Genomic DNA, 13,353 nt, shown 5'->3' with positions numbered 1-13,353 from the left:
TCTGAGGTCAATTTATGATCATATCTTCTTTGAAACTTCTTAATTCCTTCTCCTCATCACACTGCAAGGTAGAACCAATCACTTCCCCTTCTTATTTATACTCATTCGTTTTCATTCCAATCTCTTTCCATTATTAGAGTGTGAACTCTCTGAAGGGTAGAAACTATTTTTTTTTAATTTCTTTTCCATTCACGCCCTAATGATTATCTATGGAATGAATGAATAATTGAGTCCAAAAGCAAGTTGTACCTCTTAGAAAATTACAGTGGGAATCCTCTAAGACAGAATATTTCATTTGGAAGGCAATAATGTCTAGAATGGAATAGCATCATAGACTTAGAGACAGACGTTTTCTTAGTAATTTATGTAGCATTTATTTCAGACTGACTTATGACTCATTAGTTAGTGGTTCCTTAGATCAGTTTAGTGAGTCTTATTCAGAATCATTTCTAAATTAAATTAAATTAAATAGAATAGAAAAAATATGGTGAATGACTGCTTAATAGGTATGAGGTTTCTTTTAGAGGTAATAGAAATGTTTCAAAATTAAGTAGTGGTAATCATTAACACAACTTAGTGAATTACGAAAAGCAACTGAATTGTACACTTTAAAAATGGTTAAAATGGTGAATTTTATTTTATGTGAATTTTACTTCAATAAAAAAGAAAAAATCAGTCTATCAGCCCTAATAAGAATAAATATGGTTTTTAAAAACTTCAGTTAAATGTATGTATTTTTGTGTGGACCGTATCATGATGTAGAAATGTATTTCTTGCTATGGGTCAAGATAAGTTTGAAAACCTCTAATCCAGTTTAACTTCTTTTTTTTAAGACCTATGAAAGTAAAGTAACTTGCCCAAGTTTCTAAAGTAGAATAGCTAAAAGGAAATGTTTCAGGAAAAGGAATATATATTGATGGTACTTTTGAATTTGAGGATATTATCACAGTGATGGTCAGACCTTAGTGTACATGGGTAAGATATTTAGAAACTAGCAAATCTACAACGGGATGGCAAAGTTAACCAAAAATGATCAGTGGGGTAAAGGGAAGAACAAGATGAGTATGTGTGTTGGGACGGGGGTTGGAAATAGTAATCGTTAAAAATAACTAGGTGAGATAAGGAGTATTCAACTGATTTACAATTAGTGGGTCGACTGTGAAACCGGGTTTGGTGAATTTAAAGGCTGAAGCTGCTGGTGCAGTCTTTGATTCCCTAGAACAAGTGGTTACTTCCACTATGGGGAGGGGCATGACATGAAACCAGTTCCTATCCCATCAATGTTTACACTATCCAGGGATCTTAAGACTTCAGACACCTTTAAAATAACACTTCTCGGGGTGCCTGTGTGGCTCAGTTAGTTAAGTGCCGGACTTCAGCTCAGGTCATGATCTCGCAGTTCATGGGTTCGAGCCCCGCATCAGGCTCTGTGCTGACAGCTCGGAGCCTGGAGCCTGCTTTGGATTCTGTGTCTCCCTCTCTCTCTGCCCCTCCCCTGCTCACACTCTGTCTCTGTCTCTCAAAAATGAATAAATGTTTAAAAATTTTTTTTATTTTTTATTTATTTTTTTTTTTTAACGTTTATTTATTTTTGAGACAGAGAGAGACAGAGCATGAATGGGGGAGGGTCAGAGAGAGGGAGACACAGAATTGAAACAGGCTCCGGGCTCTGAGCTGTCAGCACAGGGGCCCGATGCGGGGCTCGAACTCACGGACCGCGAGATCGTAACCTGAGCCGAAGTCGGCGCTCAACCGACTGAGCCACGCAGGCGCCCCTAAAATTTTTTTTTAAATAACACTTCTCCTCAAAATACTAGAGTGCTCAGACTGGATCTACATTTTATTCAAATAAGTTGGGAAAGAATTGTGAAGATTTCATTCCCCCAGGGTATAATGAATCCTAGTTCTCCTCATTAGTGCCAACAATCTGATTACTTCCTATTGTCTGTCTTCTATTTTATGTGCATGTTTTTATAACTTTAAGTGATGTTCATGTGAGAATGTGTTCTCTCTAACAAGAGTACATGGAGGGAGCTACTGCTTTTGGATTCCTTCACTGCACCTAATGAGAGTTTTACACTCAGATGTGGGTACTTAGACATTGCTGAATGACTTTCCCAGCAGATCCTCATAATAGTCTCTCTGGGCCTGCCCTCACTAAAGACTATCCTTGGGAAAACATTCATAAATTCAACAAATTGAATGCCTACTATGTGCCAGGCATGAGCTAGGCTTTAGGAATACATTAGAAATTATACAAATATGTGTATTGCCAAGAAATTTCATGGGTGGCCAAGTTTTATGACATTTCTTTTCTCTAATGCCTGTTGGGTGGGGGGAAAGCCTTTTTCATTGAGTTCACATTTAATTTTTTTAAATATATTTATTTAAATTCAAGTTAATTAACATACAAGTGTAGTATTGGTTTCAGGAGTAGAACCCAGTGATTCATCATAACGCCCAGTGGGCATCTCAACAAATGCCCTCCTTAATGCCCATCACCCATTTAGTCCATCCCCCAACCCGTCTCCCCTCCAGTAACCCTCAGTTTGTTCTCTGTACTTAAGAATCTTAATAGTGTGCCTCCCTGTCTTATCTTAGTTTTTATCTTATTTTTCCTTCCCTTCCCCTATGAGTTGGCATTTAAAGTTGCTGGTACCTTAGTATGCATCAAATACCATACTTTACACGATTAATCTACTAAAAGTCACTGTATTTGTCACTGCCACACTCAGAGAAAATAAAAAATGGTCATCTCACTTAAGAATGTCCTGCAGTTTGGGGTGCCTGGGGGGCTCAGTCAGTTAAGTGTCCAACTTTGGTTCAGGTCATGATCTCATAGTGGGTTCGAGCCCTGTGTCAGTTTCTCTGCTGTCAGCACAGAGCCTCCTTTGGAGCCTCTGTCCCTCTGTCTCTCTGCCTTTCCCCCACTTGTACTCTCTCTCTCTCTCTCAAAAATAAATAAATTTTTCAAAAATAATTTTAAAAAAGAATACCCTTTAGTTTATTCATCTAATTTCTCTGTTGATGAGTGTTTATTTCCAGTCTTTTGCTAATACCACCGGTACAAATGTCCTGTCCATATGCATACCATTTTGCAGCATATCTATAGGACTAATTCCCAGCAGTAGGATGGTTAAGTGTAAGGGATAATGAGCATATTTATTTATTATTGTTAGTTTTGGTAAAATATACATAACATTTTAACCATTTTAAGTATACTGTTCAGTGGTATCCAGTACATTCACATTGGTTTTTGGGTTTTCTTTTTTTCCATTTTTAACATTTAAATTCAAGTCAGTCAACATATAGTGTAGTATTGGTTCCAGGAGTAGAACCCAGTGATTCATCACTTTACACACAATACCCAGTGCCCACCCCAACAAGTGCCCTCCTTAATGCCCATCCCACCACCCACCTCCCCTCCAGCAACCTCCAGTCTGTTCTCTGTATTTAAGAGTCTCTTATGGTTTTCCTCCCTCTGATTTTATCTTATTTTTGCTTCCCTCCCCCTATATTCATCTGTTGTGTTTCTTAAATTCCACATATGAGGAAATCATGTGATATTTGTCTTTCTCTACCTGACTTATTTCACTTAGCATAATTCACTCTAGTTCCATCCATGTTGTTGCAAATGGCAAGATTTCATTCTTTCTGATCACTGAGATTCTGATCACCAGAATATATATATATATATATATATATATATATATATATATATACACACACACACACACACACACACACATATACATACATATAATATATATACATATACATATAATACATATATGTATATATATGTATATATTCATCAGTTGATGGACATTTGGGCCTCACATTGTTGTACAACAATCTCCACCACCCATCCCCAGAACTTTTTTGCTCTTTCAAAACTGAGGCTCAGTACCCATTAAACAATAATTCCCAATTCCTCCCTTCCCCAGCACCTGGAAACTACCATTCTGTCTCTATTAATTTGACCACTCCAGGAACATATAAGTACATATTTGTGACATATAAGTGACAGTGTTTGTCCTTTTATGACCAGCTTATTTCACTTAGCATAATGTCTACAGCATTGCAGCATGTGTCTGACTTTCCTCTTTTAAGGCTGAATAATATTCCAGTATATGTATACATGCCCCATTTGGTTTATCCAGGGAGATATTTGAATTGCTTCTGCTTTTTAGTTATTGTGAATAATGCTGCTATGAACATAGGTGTACAGTATCTGCTTGAGTCTTTCCTTTCAATTCATTTTGGTATACACCCACAAATGACATTGCTGGATCATATACTAATACCATGTTTAATTTTTTGAGGTACTCTATGCTGTATTTTATAGCAGCTGCATCCTTTCACATTCCCATCAGCACTGCACAGGGTTCCAAATTCTCTACATCCCCGCCAACACTTGTTATATTGTTTTATTTGTTGTTGTTTTTATAACACCCATCCTAATGGGTGTGAAGTGGCACCTACTTGTGGTTTTTATTTGCATTGCCCCAATAATTATTGAAGATGAGCATCTTTTAATGTGCTTATTGGCTTATATATCTTCTTTGGGAAAATGTCTATTCAAGTCCTTCGCCCATTTTTGAATTGGATTGCTTATTTGTTGTTGTTAGGTTGTAGGAATTCTTTATATATTCTGGATATTAATCCCTTATCCAATATATGATAGAAATATTTTCTCCTTTTGTTTGCCTTTTCACTCTGTTGATAGTGTTCTTTGTACAGAAGTTTTTAATTCTAGTGTAGTCCAATTTATCTATTTTTATTTTCTTGCCTTGCTTTTAGTGTCATATCCAAGAAGTCATTGCCAAATCCAATGTAATGAAGTTTTTCCCCTGTGCTTTCTAAGAGGTTTATTGGTTTAACTCTTATATTTAAGTCTTTGATTTATTTTGAGTTAATTTTTGTATATGATGTAAGATAAGGGTCTAACTTCATTCTCTTATATGTGGATGTCAATTTTCCCAGCACTGTTTGTTGAAAACTGTTCTTTCCCAATTCAATGGTCTTGACATCTTGATCAAAAATCATTTGACCATATATGTAAAGATTTACCTCTGGACTCTATTCTAGTCTATTGGTCTGTCTTTATGACAGTACCATACTGTTTTGATTACTGTAGCTTTGTAGTAAGTTTTGAAATTGAAGTGTGAGGACTTCAACTCCGGTCTTTTTCGGGATTGTTTTGGCTGTATGGAATCTATACTCATTTATATTTACCTGTATGGTTATGTTTAGCAGTGCTTTTTATTTCTTTATTTGGATTCAAGTTTCTGCCTAGTAATCTTTAATTTCAGGCTGAAATTATTATTTTTCTAGGGAAGTTTTGTTAGTGATGAATTCTCTTAGTTTTTATTTATCTGGGAATTTCTTAATTTTTCCTTCATTTTGGAAAGATAGTTTTATTTGAAATAGCACTCTTGGTTGATGGTCATTTTCTTTCAGCACTCTGAATATATTGTCCCACTGCCTTTTTACCTTTATGATATTTTTATGAAAATTTAGCTGTTAATTTCATTGAGGATCTCTTGGGTATAATGAATCTTTTCTGTTTCTGCCTTCAAGATTCTCTCTGTCTTTATCTTTCAACAGTTTGATTATGATGTATCTGTGGAAGTTCATTGATCTTCTTGGATGTGTAATGTTTCTCATCAAACATTAATGTTTTTCATCCATTCCCTTTTTTAAATTGAGGTATAATTGACATATAACATTACATTAGTTTTAGGTGGTTCAGGTTCTCTCCATTTCTTATCTATTGTAAATAATGCTGCAGTGAACATAGGAAAGCATATATGTTTTCAAATCAGCATTTTTGTATTCTTCCGATAAATACCCAGAATTGGACTAGCTGGATCATATGGTAATTCTATTTATTTGGGGGGGGGGGGGGATCTCCATACTGTATTTTACAGTGGCTGTACCAATTTACATTCCACCAACAGTTTACAAGAGCTTCCTTTTCTCCACATCCTCTCCAGCACTTGTTATTTGGCTATTTTGATAATAGCCATTCTAACAGGTATGAAATGATAGCTCATTGTGGTTTTGAGTTGCACTTCCCTTATGATTAATGATGTTGAACACCTTTTCATAAACCTGTTGGCCATTTCTATTTTTTCTTTGGAAAAATGTCAGTTCAGATCCTCTGCCCAATTTTTAATTGGATTGTTTTAGGGTTTTGTGATTGAGTTGTATATTTTGGATATTAACCACATATCCAATTATATGATTTGCAAATATTTTCTTCCATTCAGTAGGTTGCCTTTTCATTCTGCTGATTGTTTCTTTTGCTCTGCAGAAACTTCTTAGTTTGATGTGATCTCACTTGTTTACAATGCTTTTGTTGCCTTTGCTTTTGGTGTCAATCCAAAAAAAATTATCACCAAAACTGGTATCAAAGAACTTACCACCTGTGTTTTCTTCTAAGAGTTTTATGGTTTCAGGTCTTACATTCAAGTCTTTATCCATTTTGAGTTAATTTTTGTGTCTGGTAAGGTAGTGGTCCAGTTTCATCCTATTGCATGTTCCTGTCAAGTTTTCCCAATACCATTTATTGAAGAGACTGCCCCTACTTCATTGTATATTTTTGGCTCCTTTGTTGTAAATTAATTGGCCACATATCCATGGATTTATTTCTGGGTTCTCTATTCTGTTCCTTTGGTCTGTGTGTCAGTCTTAATACCAGTACCATACTGTTTTGATTACTATGGCTTTTACTACTAGCTTGAAATTAGGGAGCAAGATGCCTCCATCTTTGTTCTTCTTCTTAAGATGTCTTTGACTATTCAAGGTCTTCCTAAAAATTTTAGAATTGTTTGTTCTATTTCTGTGAAAAGTGCCATTGGAATTTTGATAAGGGATTTCATGACTCTGTAGATTACTTTGGGTAATATGGACGTTTTAACAAAAAACAAAACAAAATATTCTTTTGATCCATAACCATGGAATATCTTTCCATTTGTTTCTTCTTGTTTAATTTCTCTCATCACTGTCTTACAGCCATTATTATTTCTTGAAATATTCTTTCTGCCCCATTTTCTCTTCCTCTTCTGAGACTCCCATTATGCACATGTTAGTATTTTTGTTGGTGTTCCATAGGTTTCAGAGCCTCTGTTCATTTTCTTCACTGTTTTATCTGTATACTCTTCTGATTGGAAAATTTCAATAAACCTATCTTCAAGTTCACTGATTCTTCTGTCTACTGAAATCTACCATTGAGCCTTTCTAGTAAATTTTCGTTTCATTTTTTGTACCTTTCAACTGCAGAATTTCTATTTGGTTCTTTTCTATAATTTCCTTTTTTTTATAATTGATATTCTTTATTTGTCTTTTTCATACTTTTGTTTAGTTATATAGACATTGTTTCCTTTAGTTTTTTTTTTTTAACATATCTACAATAGCTTTAAAAAGTCTTTGTCTACTAAGTACAACATCTAGTCTTCTTCAGGAACAGCTCCTATTGACTGATTACCCGTTTGCTTGCTTATGGGCCATACTTTAATGTTTCTTTGCATGTCTTGTAATTTTTTTGTCAAAGACTGTACATTGTAAATAAAATAATGAGGCATTTTTGGAAATAAAATTGTTCCCCTCAACCCTGCGTTTATTTTTGTTGCTATTTGTTGTTGTATGTTATTTTGTTTACTGACTTTTCTGAATTTTGTAAAGTCTCTATGCTTTGACATGTGTGACCACTTAAGTCTCTACTCAGCTTAGTGGTCAGCTAATAAGTGGAGAGAGATTTCCTTAAATGGCAGAACCAGTAAGTCTCCCAGTTTTTAACAAATGTCTCTGTGTATGTTGGAGCACCCCTTCATTTCTCTGCCAGGTGATTAAAAACTATGCCTTAGCTTTAACTTCCTGATTTCACAGAGACTGAAAGCCAGAGGAAAGAGCTTAGATATTTTCTAAGCATATGCACAATGCTACAAATGCACATGGACTTCTAGATTTCCAGAAATATGTCAAAGCTTTTCAGATTTCCTGTGGGGACACATCATTCCCTACCTTTCTCTTGTAAGCTTTTTGTTAGCTTGTTGCTTGCCCCAACTGTTTTCCAGTGCTCCAGACAGCCACAAAGTTAAACAATTCCCTCTAAATGCTTTTGAAAAACACTCTTAGGGAAAATGTATTTTGCACTGGATGAGCTGCGAGTCAGGTAAAATAAAGACAGCCTTGCAAATGGTGTCTTCTAGGTAACTACCAGGCAGGTCAAATAATAATAATTCACTGGAAATGATGCTTTAGAGCAACTCCAACCCCATTCTGCTCCCCCCATGACTTCCTGGCTTCTTGTTTTTACTGTAATTATGGGTTGGTATTTTTAGGGCTACCACAGAGCTGAAAAGAAAGACATGGGAATAGGGCAAATTAAAGTTCCATGAAGCTCACTGCCCTTACCAAGATTCAGATATTTTTCTTAAATAAATGCCCCCCCAGATTGCTGCAAGCATTTTGTTAATTTCCATAGTCCTGAAAAACTTCATTCTGATATTTTTTCCAGTTTTCTCATTGCTTTTATAGGGGAGAAAATTCTGGGAGGTCATTACTCCACTGTTTCTGCTGTCTCCTAAATCTCCAATCTTGAGTATACAACTTTTTAGTAATCTCTAGAACAAAATAGAAGAACATATAGAAAAACACTTCTGCTGCATACTGAAGGGGATAGTATTTACCTCAAGGAAAAGCACTTGTGCAATTGTCTCAGTTACAAACTGAACTGGCTGCTCTTTTCATAGAACACCATACTTACTAGATAGACTAACAATATTATACACTCATGAGTATTCAGCAGATATTTTCTTTTTTTATTATTATTTTTTTAATGTTTATTCATTTTTGAGCGAGAGAGACAGAGCACAAGCATGGGTGGGGGCAGAGAGAGAGGGAGACACAGAATCCGAAGCAGGCTCCAGGTTCTGATCTGTCAGCACAGAGCCTGATGTGGGGCTAGAACTCACGAACCATGAGATGACCTGAGCCAAAGTCAGACGCTTAACGGACTGAGCCACCCAGGCGCCCCTCCGCAGATATTTTCTTAAACATGAATGAATCAAGCCTCTCATTTCAAGGAAACTATTGACAGAAGTCGATGCCAATGATAAGTCTCAAACTTTCAAGCAAAAATAAAAATTGGGGAAAACTTCTATCTACCACTATGTGTTTGACAGCTTCCCCATACTTCCACTTTTCTGAGATTGGTGATGGTGTTAATAAATATAACTGTGTGATATTAATAATGAAATGTGTCAGAATTTGGAAGATCTGCATAATTCCATGACCCATTATTTTCTTTTTTTCTTTTTTCTTTTTTTAATGTTTATCTTTGAGAGAGAGAGAGAGCACGCGCGCATGGGAGAGGGATAGAGAGAGAGGGAGACGCAGAACCTGAAGCAGGCTCCATGTTGTGAGCTATCAGCACAGAGCCCGTCGAGGGGCCCAAACCCATGAACCCATGAGATCATGACCTGAGCTGAAGTCGGCGCCCAACCAGCTGAGCCACCCAGGCACCCTGATGAACCGTTATTTTCTAAATAATCAATGGGCAATGTTAACAGTATCATGGGTAGATAAAAGAGTCTTTCACAGTTCAAGTTAGACCAATAGATTTTAATATAAAAAAGCACAAAAAGTTCATAGACTTGATTTCAGATTTCAAATTTCAACTAACCCTTAAGAAATTATCATTTGTCAAGTTTGGTATAGTATCAAAGAATATCCACAATTATCCGAAAAGAGTACTAAAATAATCCTATTTCCAACTGCATGTCTCTGCAGGGCCAGATTTTCTTCATATATTTCAACTAAAATAACATATCATAACAGATTGAATACTGAAGGAAATAAGACAATCTAGCTATCTTCTATCAATCCAGACATTAAAGATATGTACGAATATATAAAACAGCACCATTCTTCTCAGATTTTTTTTGTTTTGGAAAATACAATTATTTTACTTTAAAATATTTGTATTAACATATAATGGGTTGGGGTGTGGCTCAGTCGGTTAAGCTCCCACTCTTGATCTCAGCTCAGGTCATGATCTCATGACTCTGCACTGACAGAGCAGAGCCTGCTTGGGATTCTCTCTCACTCTCTCTCTCTCTCTCTGTCCCTCCCCTGCCTGTGCTCACTTTCTCTCAAAATAAATAAATAAACTTAAAAAATGTATAATGGGTTATTTTAAAGCAATAACACAAATTTGTGTTTTAATTTCTACTTTGGTAAATACCAAAAGTTATAACTCATGTAAATAAAAGTTTTTTAAGGCCCTTAATAATATTTAAAAGTGCAAAAAGTCCTAAACCGAAGAGTTTGAGAACTGCTTATGCTATGTTTTCTAAGATCAAAGCCCTAATAACAAACCACCTGGAAAATACAAGGATGGCTATTATTTAGTACTTAATTCAATCGCCCATGTTTAGTGCAAATATTTTGGACATGCGACCCATGTCCAAAATCTGCTCATTCACACAGGCATGATGGTCGGAATTATTTAATCTGTGTAGGACCTTTTAGGCTGACCCTTTCTGCTTTTTGAATAGGTCATGTTTCTCTCTTTCATAGCTTTTGTGCAAGGCTGTTACTCTGCCTGGAAAGCTCTCTCACCCCCTCTCCTAACAATTCTTATTTATCTTCAGATCTCAGATCAAATGTCACTATCTCAAGGAAACCTTCCCTCATCTACTCCTTCCAAAGTTCTCATCCTCCAGATTTCATTGAAACCCCCTAATTTCTTTCATGGGTCCAAGCACTTCTTTTCTTTCATAGCACATATCACAATTTGTAATTGTGTGGTTTTAAGATCTGATTAGTGCCTTTCTCTCCCTTAAACTTCAGCTTCACAAGGGCAGTTTTCTTTTTAGCTTACCGTTTATCCTCAATATGTATCACAGTGTTTGGCAGTATATATGCACAGAATGAGTCAATTATTTTCCAATATGAAAACCACATGTTGAGGCAAGGAAGAGTGCATTTTATTGATTGTCCCATCATTTTAAATAGTTTTTCAAATTACCAGCCTTGAGTTATGAGAGATCTGTTGAAAACAGTTTTTATTGTATGGCCCTCCAAGTAAAAAGATATCTTAGGAACACAATCGTTCTAAAGGAAATCAGATTGCTTGATTTGTGTACACAGATGCCATTTCACAGAACTTTCTCCCAACTAAGGCTTCTTAGTCTCCAAGCTTTTTTAAAAAATAAAATACAAAAAGACTTTTACTAATGGTTATGCTGAGCCTTCCTCTAAAAATATCTTTTATTAAATGCAGGAGGAGATTGGATTCATGCTGTATTATTTCTTTTGGGACTAATGGTGCATTTTCCAACTTCAGAAATTGTTTTTAAGACCGCAGAAGTATCAGATTAAACGAATGTGGTGACTACCTCAGGACAGTAGTATTTTATTATATTTTCCTTCCAAGAATGTAACTGTTATAAATTACTACAGTTATTTATTCTTCACTTTACAATTTATTAACTGAGGGGGTCATATTTCATTCTTCTTCCATTTGAGTAACTTGTGTGTGTGTGTTTATGCAGCAGTGACAAATAGTTTTTCATTTGAGGGCTCTAGACTTTGGTCCTGTTTTAATTAGGAGACTTTCGAGATTTGGATGAAGGCAGCATATTGTCCTTCCAGTTATCCAGGCAAAATTTGCAGCATCTGTCTAACCATAAGAGTTACAAACCCCCTTCAGATAATAAGTCTAGTATACTTTAATAGCACTGCTTTCAGAATTTACAGCCCTTACTTTAGAGTACTCAGTGTTGATGTTACTGCTAATCTCAAATGGTTTTGTTTTACACAGAAACAAATGGATATCAATGCTGCTATTCAAGCCTTGATTGAATCACATGCTGCCCTACAGATGGAGGTAATATATCTGGCTTTATTTACATTGGCACTCTCAATATACAAATTAAACTGAAAGTTTTTTCAGAGTCCAAATGTGGCTTTATCTCAAAGATTGTATTTAAAACAGATTGAACGTAATGAAACTACTTTCAAGGACAAAGTAAGCATTTTTAATAAGCAGAAATATATGCATGGGTTTTTTTAAGGAAAACATTTTTAAAAGGTGTAATATCATTTAAGGAATTTTTAAACAAAGAATTAGATACTGTAGAAGAAAATAGTTTAATGAAGTTAGCCATTTCTTAAAATGGGATCTATCACTGTTACTCATTTTTCTTGATTAAACTCTATTCAATGTATACTTTCTTAAAAAATAATATACTACAGTGGGCATAATAATTGTTAAGTTTTATGTTAGCTTGAAAACTAGGCTTTTGGAGTGAATTTAATCTCTTACTTAAGATCCAGTTTAATAAAATATACATAGATGGCTATATTTGAATATAAACTGATCTTTACACCCTACTCCCAAGTCACTGCACACAACAAAGATACATTTTTCTTCTGCCTTGGTCCATGTTGATGATGAGGGTTCAATAATGCTGCTGGCTACTCTGGTTTTTTGCTAATATGATTCCTGTGATGACTTGGCAGAACTACCAAAATACTGAAGTGACTCTAATTGACTACGGTGCAGAGATATCCAAAACCCTGAACTACCTTAGCAATTTACTGCACAGCATCAAGAATCCTCTTGGCACACGAGATAACCCAGCACGAATCTGCAGAGATTTGCTTAACTGTGAACACAAAGTATCAGATGGTAAGTTCTTGGTTTTCTCAAACTCTGATGTCTAATTCCATCATTTCAGTGTGTCTGAGATTGATACTATATTCATTTTGAATCTTAATCATCTTGATAAAACGCTTATAGGAAAGCATTTTAATGTTATCAAAAACCAAATACTCTTAGAGGGAGACATGATTCTGAAGTCAGAGTATCCCTTTCTGAGGGTTCACGTTACAAATGTCTTCTTCTATGCATCCTTATTGATCCCCAACTTTTCTTACTCCACCCTAATTATAGTACTTGCTTACACGTCATGTTTGGAACATATCATATTCAAGATAACAATTAAAATATGGAGGACTGACCTTTGGGTTAATAGGAGTACCTGTCGGGTCCGCCAAAGGTGATAACATGAAAAAAATATACATGGGAGAGCCCCCATCAGCACACCTCCTAAAATTATGGCTTTTACACAAAATGGAATTTAAATGCATCACTGTAGAGTCAGTGAGTAGGAAGATGGTTTGGTATTCTTGGAATTTTTTCATTCGTACACTGATAGCCCCAAATCCATTAACCAGAGGTACAAAAATGAATTTAGAATAGAACCATAAAGGAAAAGCTTTAAAGCAAGTATTACAGTTCTATTTATCTAATGATAGATAAGGGAACCCTGTCTGCTC

General features: G+C 35.6%; 1 protein-coding gene across 1 annotated transcript in view; it reads left to right on the top strand.

The window, feature by feature from the left end:
• Positions 1 to 13,353, top strand: part of COL24A1 (collagen type XXIV alpha 1 chain) — a 404,395-nt gene that overhangs the window by 379,020 nt on the left and 12,022 nt on the right. Inside the window, exons 56-57 of the mRNA XM_042952735.1 lie at positions 11,834 to 11,899; positions 12,535 to 12,703. Coding sequence (XP_042808669.1) covers positions 11,834 to 11,899; positions 12,535 to 12,703 — 235 coding nt within the window. The remainder of the gene's footprint in view (positions 1 to 11,833; positions 11,900 to 12,534; positions 12,704 to 13,353) is intronic.

The sequence above is a fragment of the Panthera leo genome, chromosome C1 (assembly GCF_018350215.1).
Source record: "Panthera leo isolate Ple1 chromosome C1, P.leo_Ple1_pat1.1, whole genome shotgun sequence".
Classification (NCBI taxonomy): domain Eukaryota; kingdom Metazoa; phylum Chordata; class Mammalia; order Carnivora; family Felidae; genus Panthera; species Panthera leo.
Note: the sequence above shows the minus strand (reverse complement) of the source record. Positions and strands in the feature narration are given on the sequence as shown.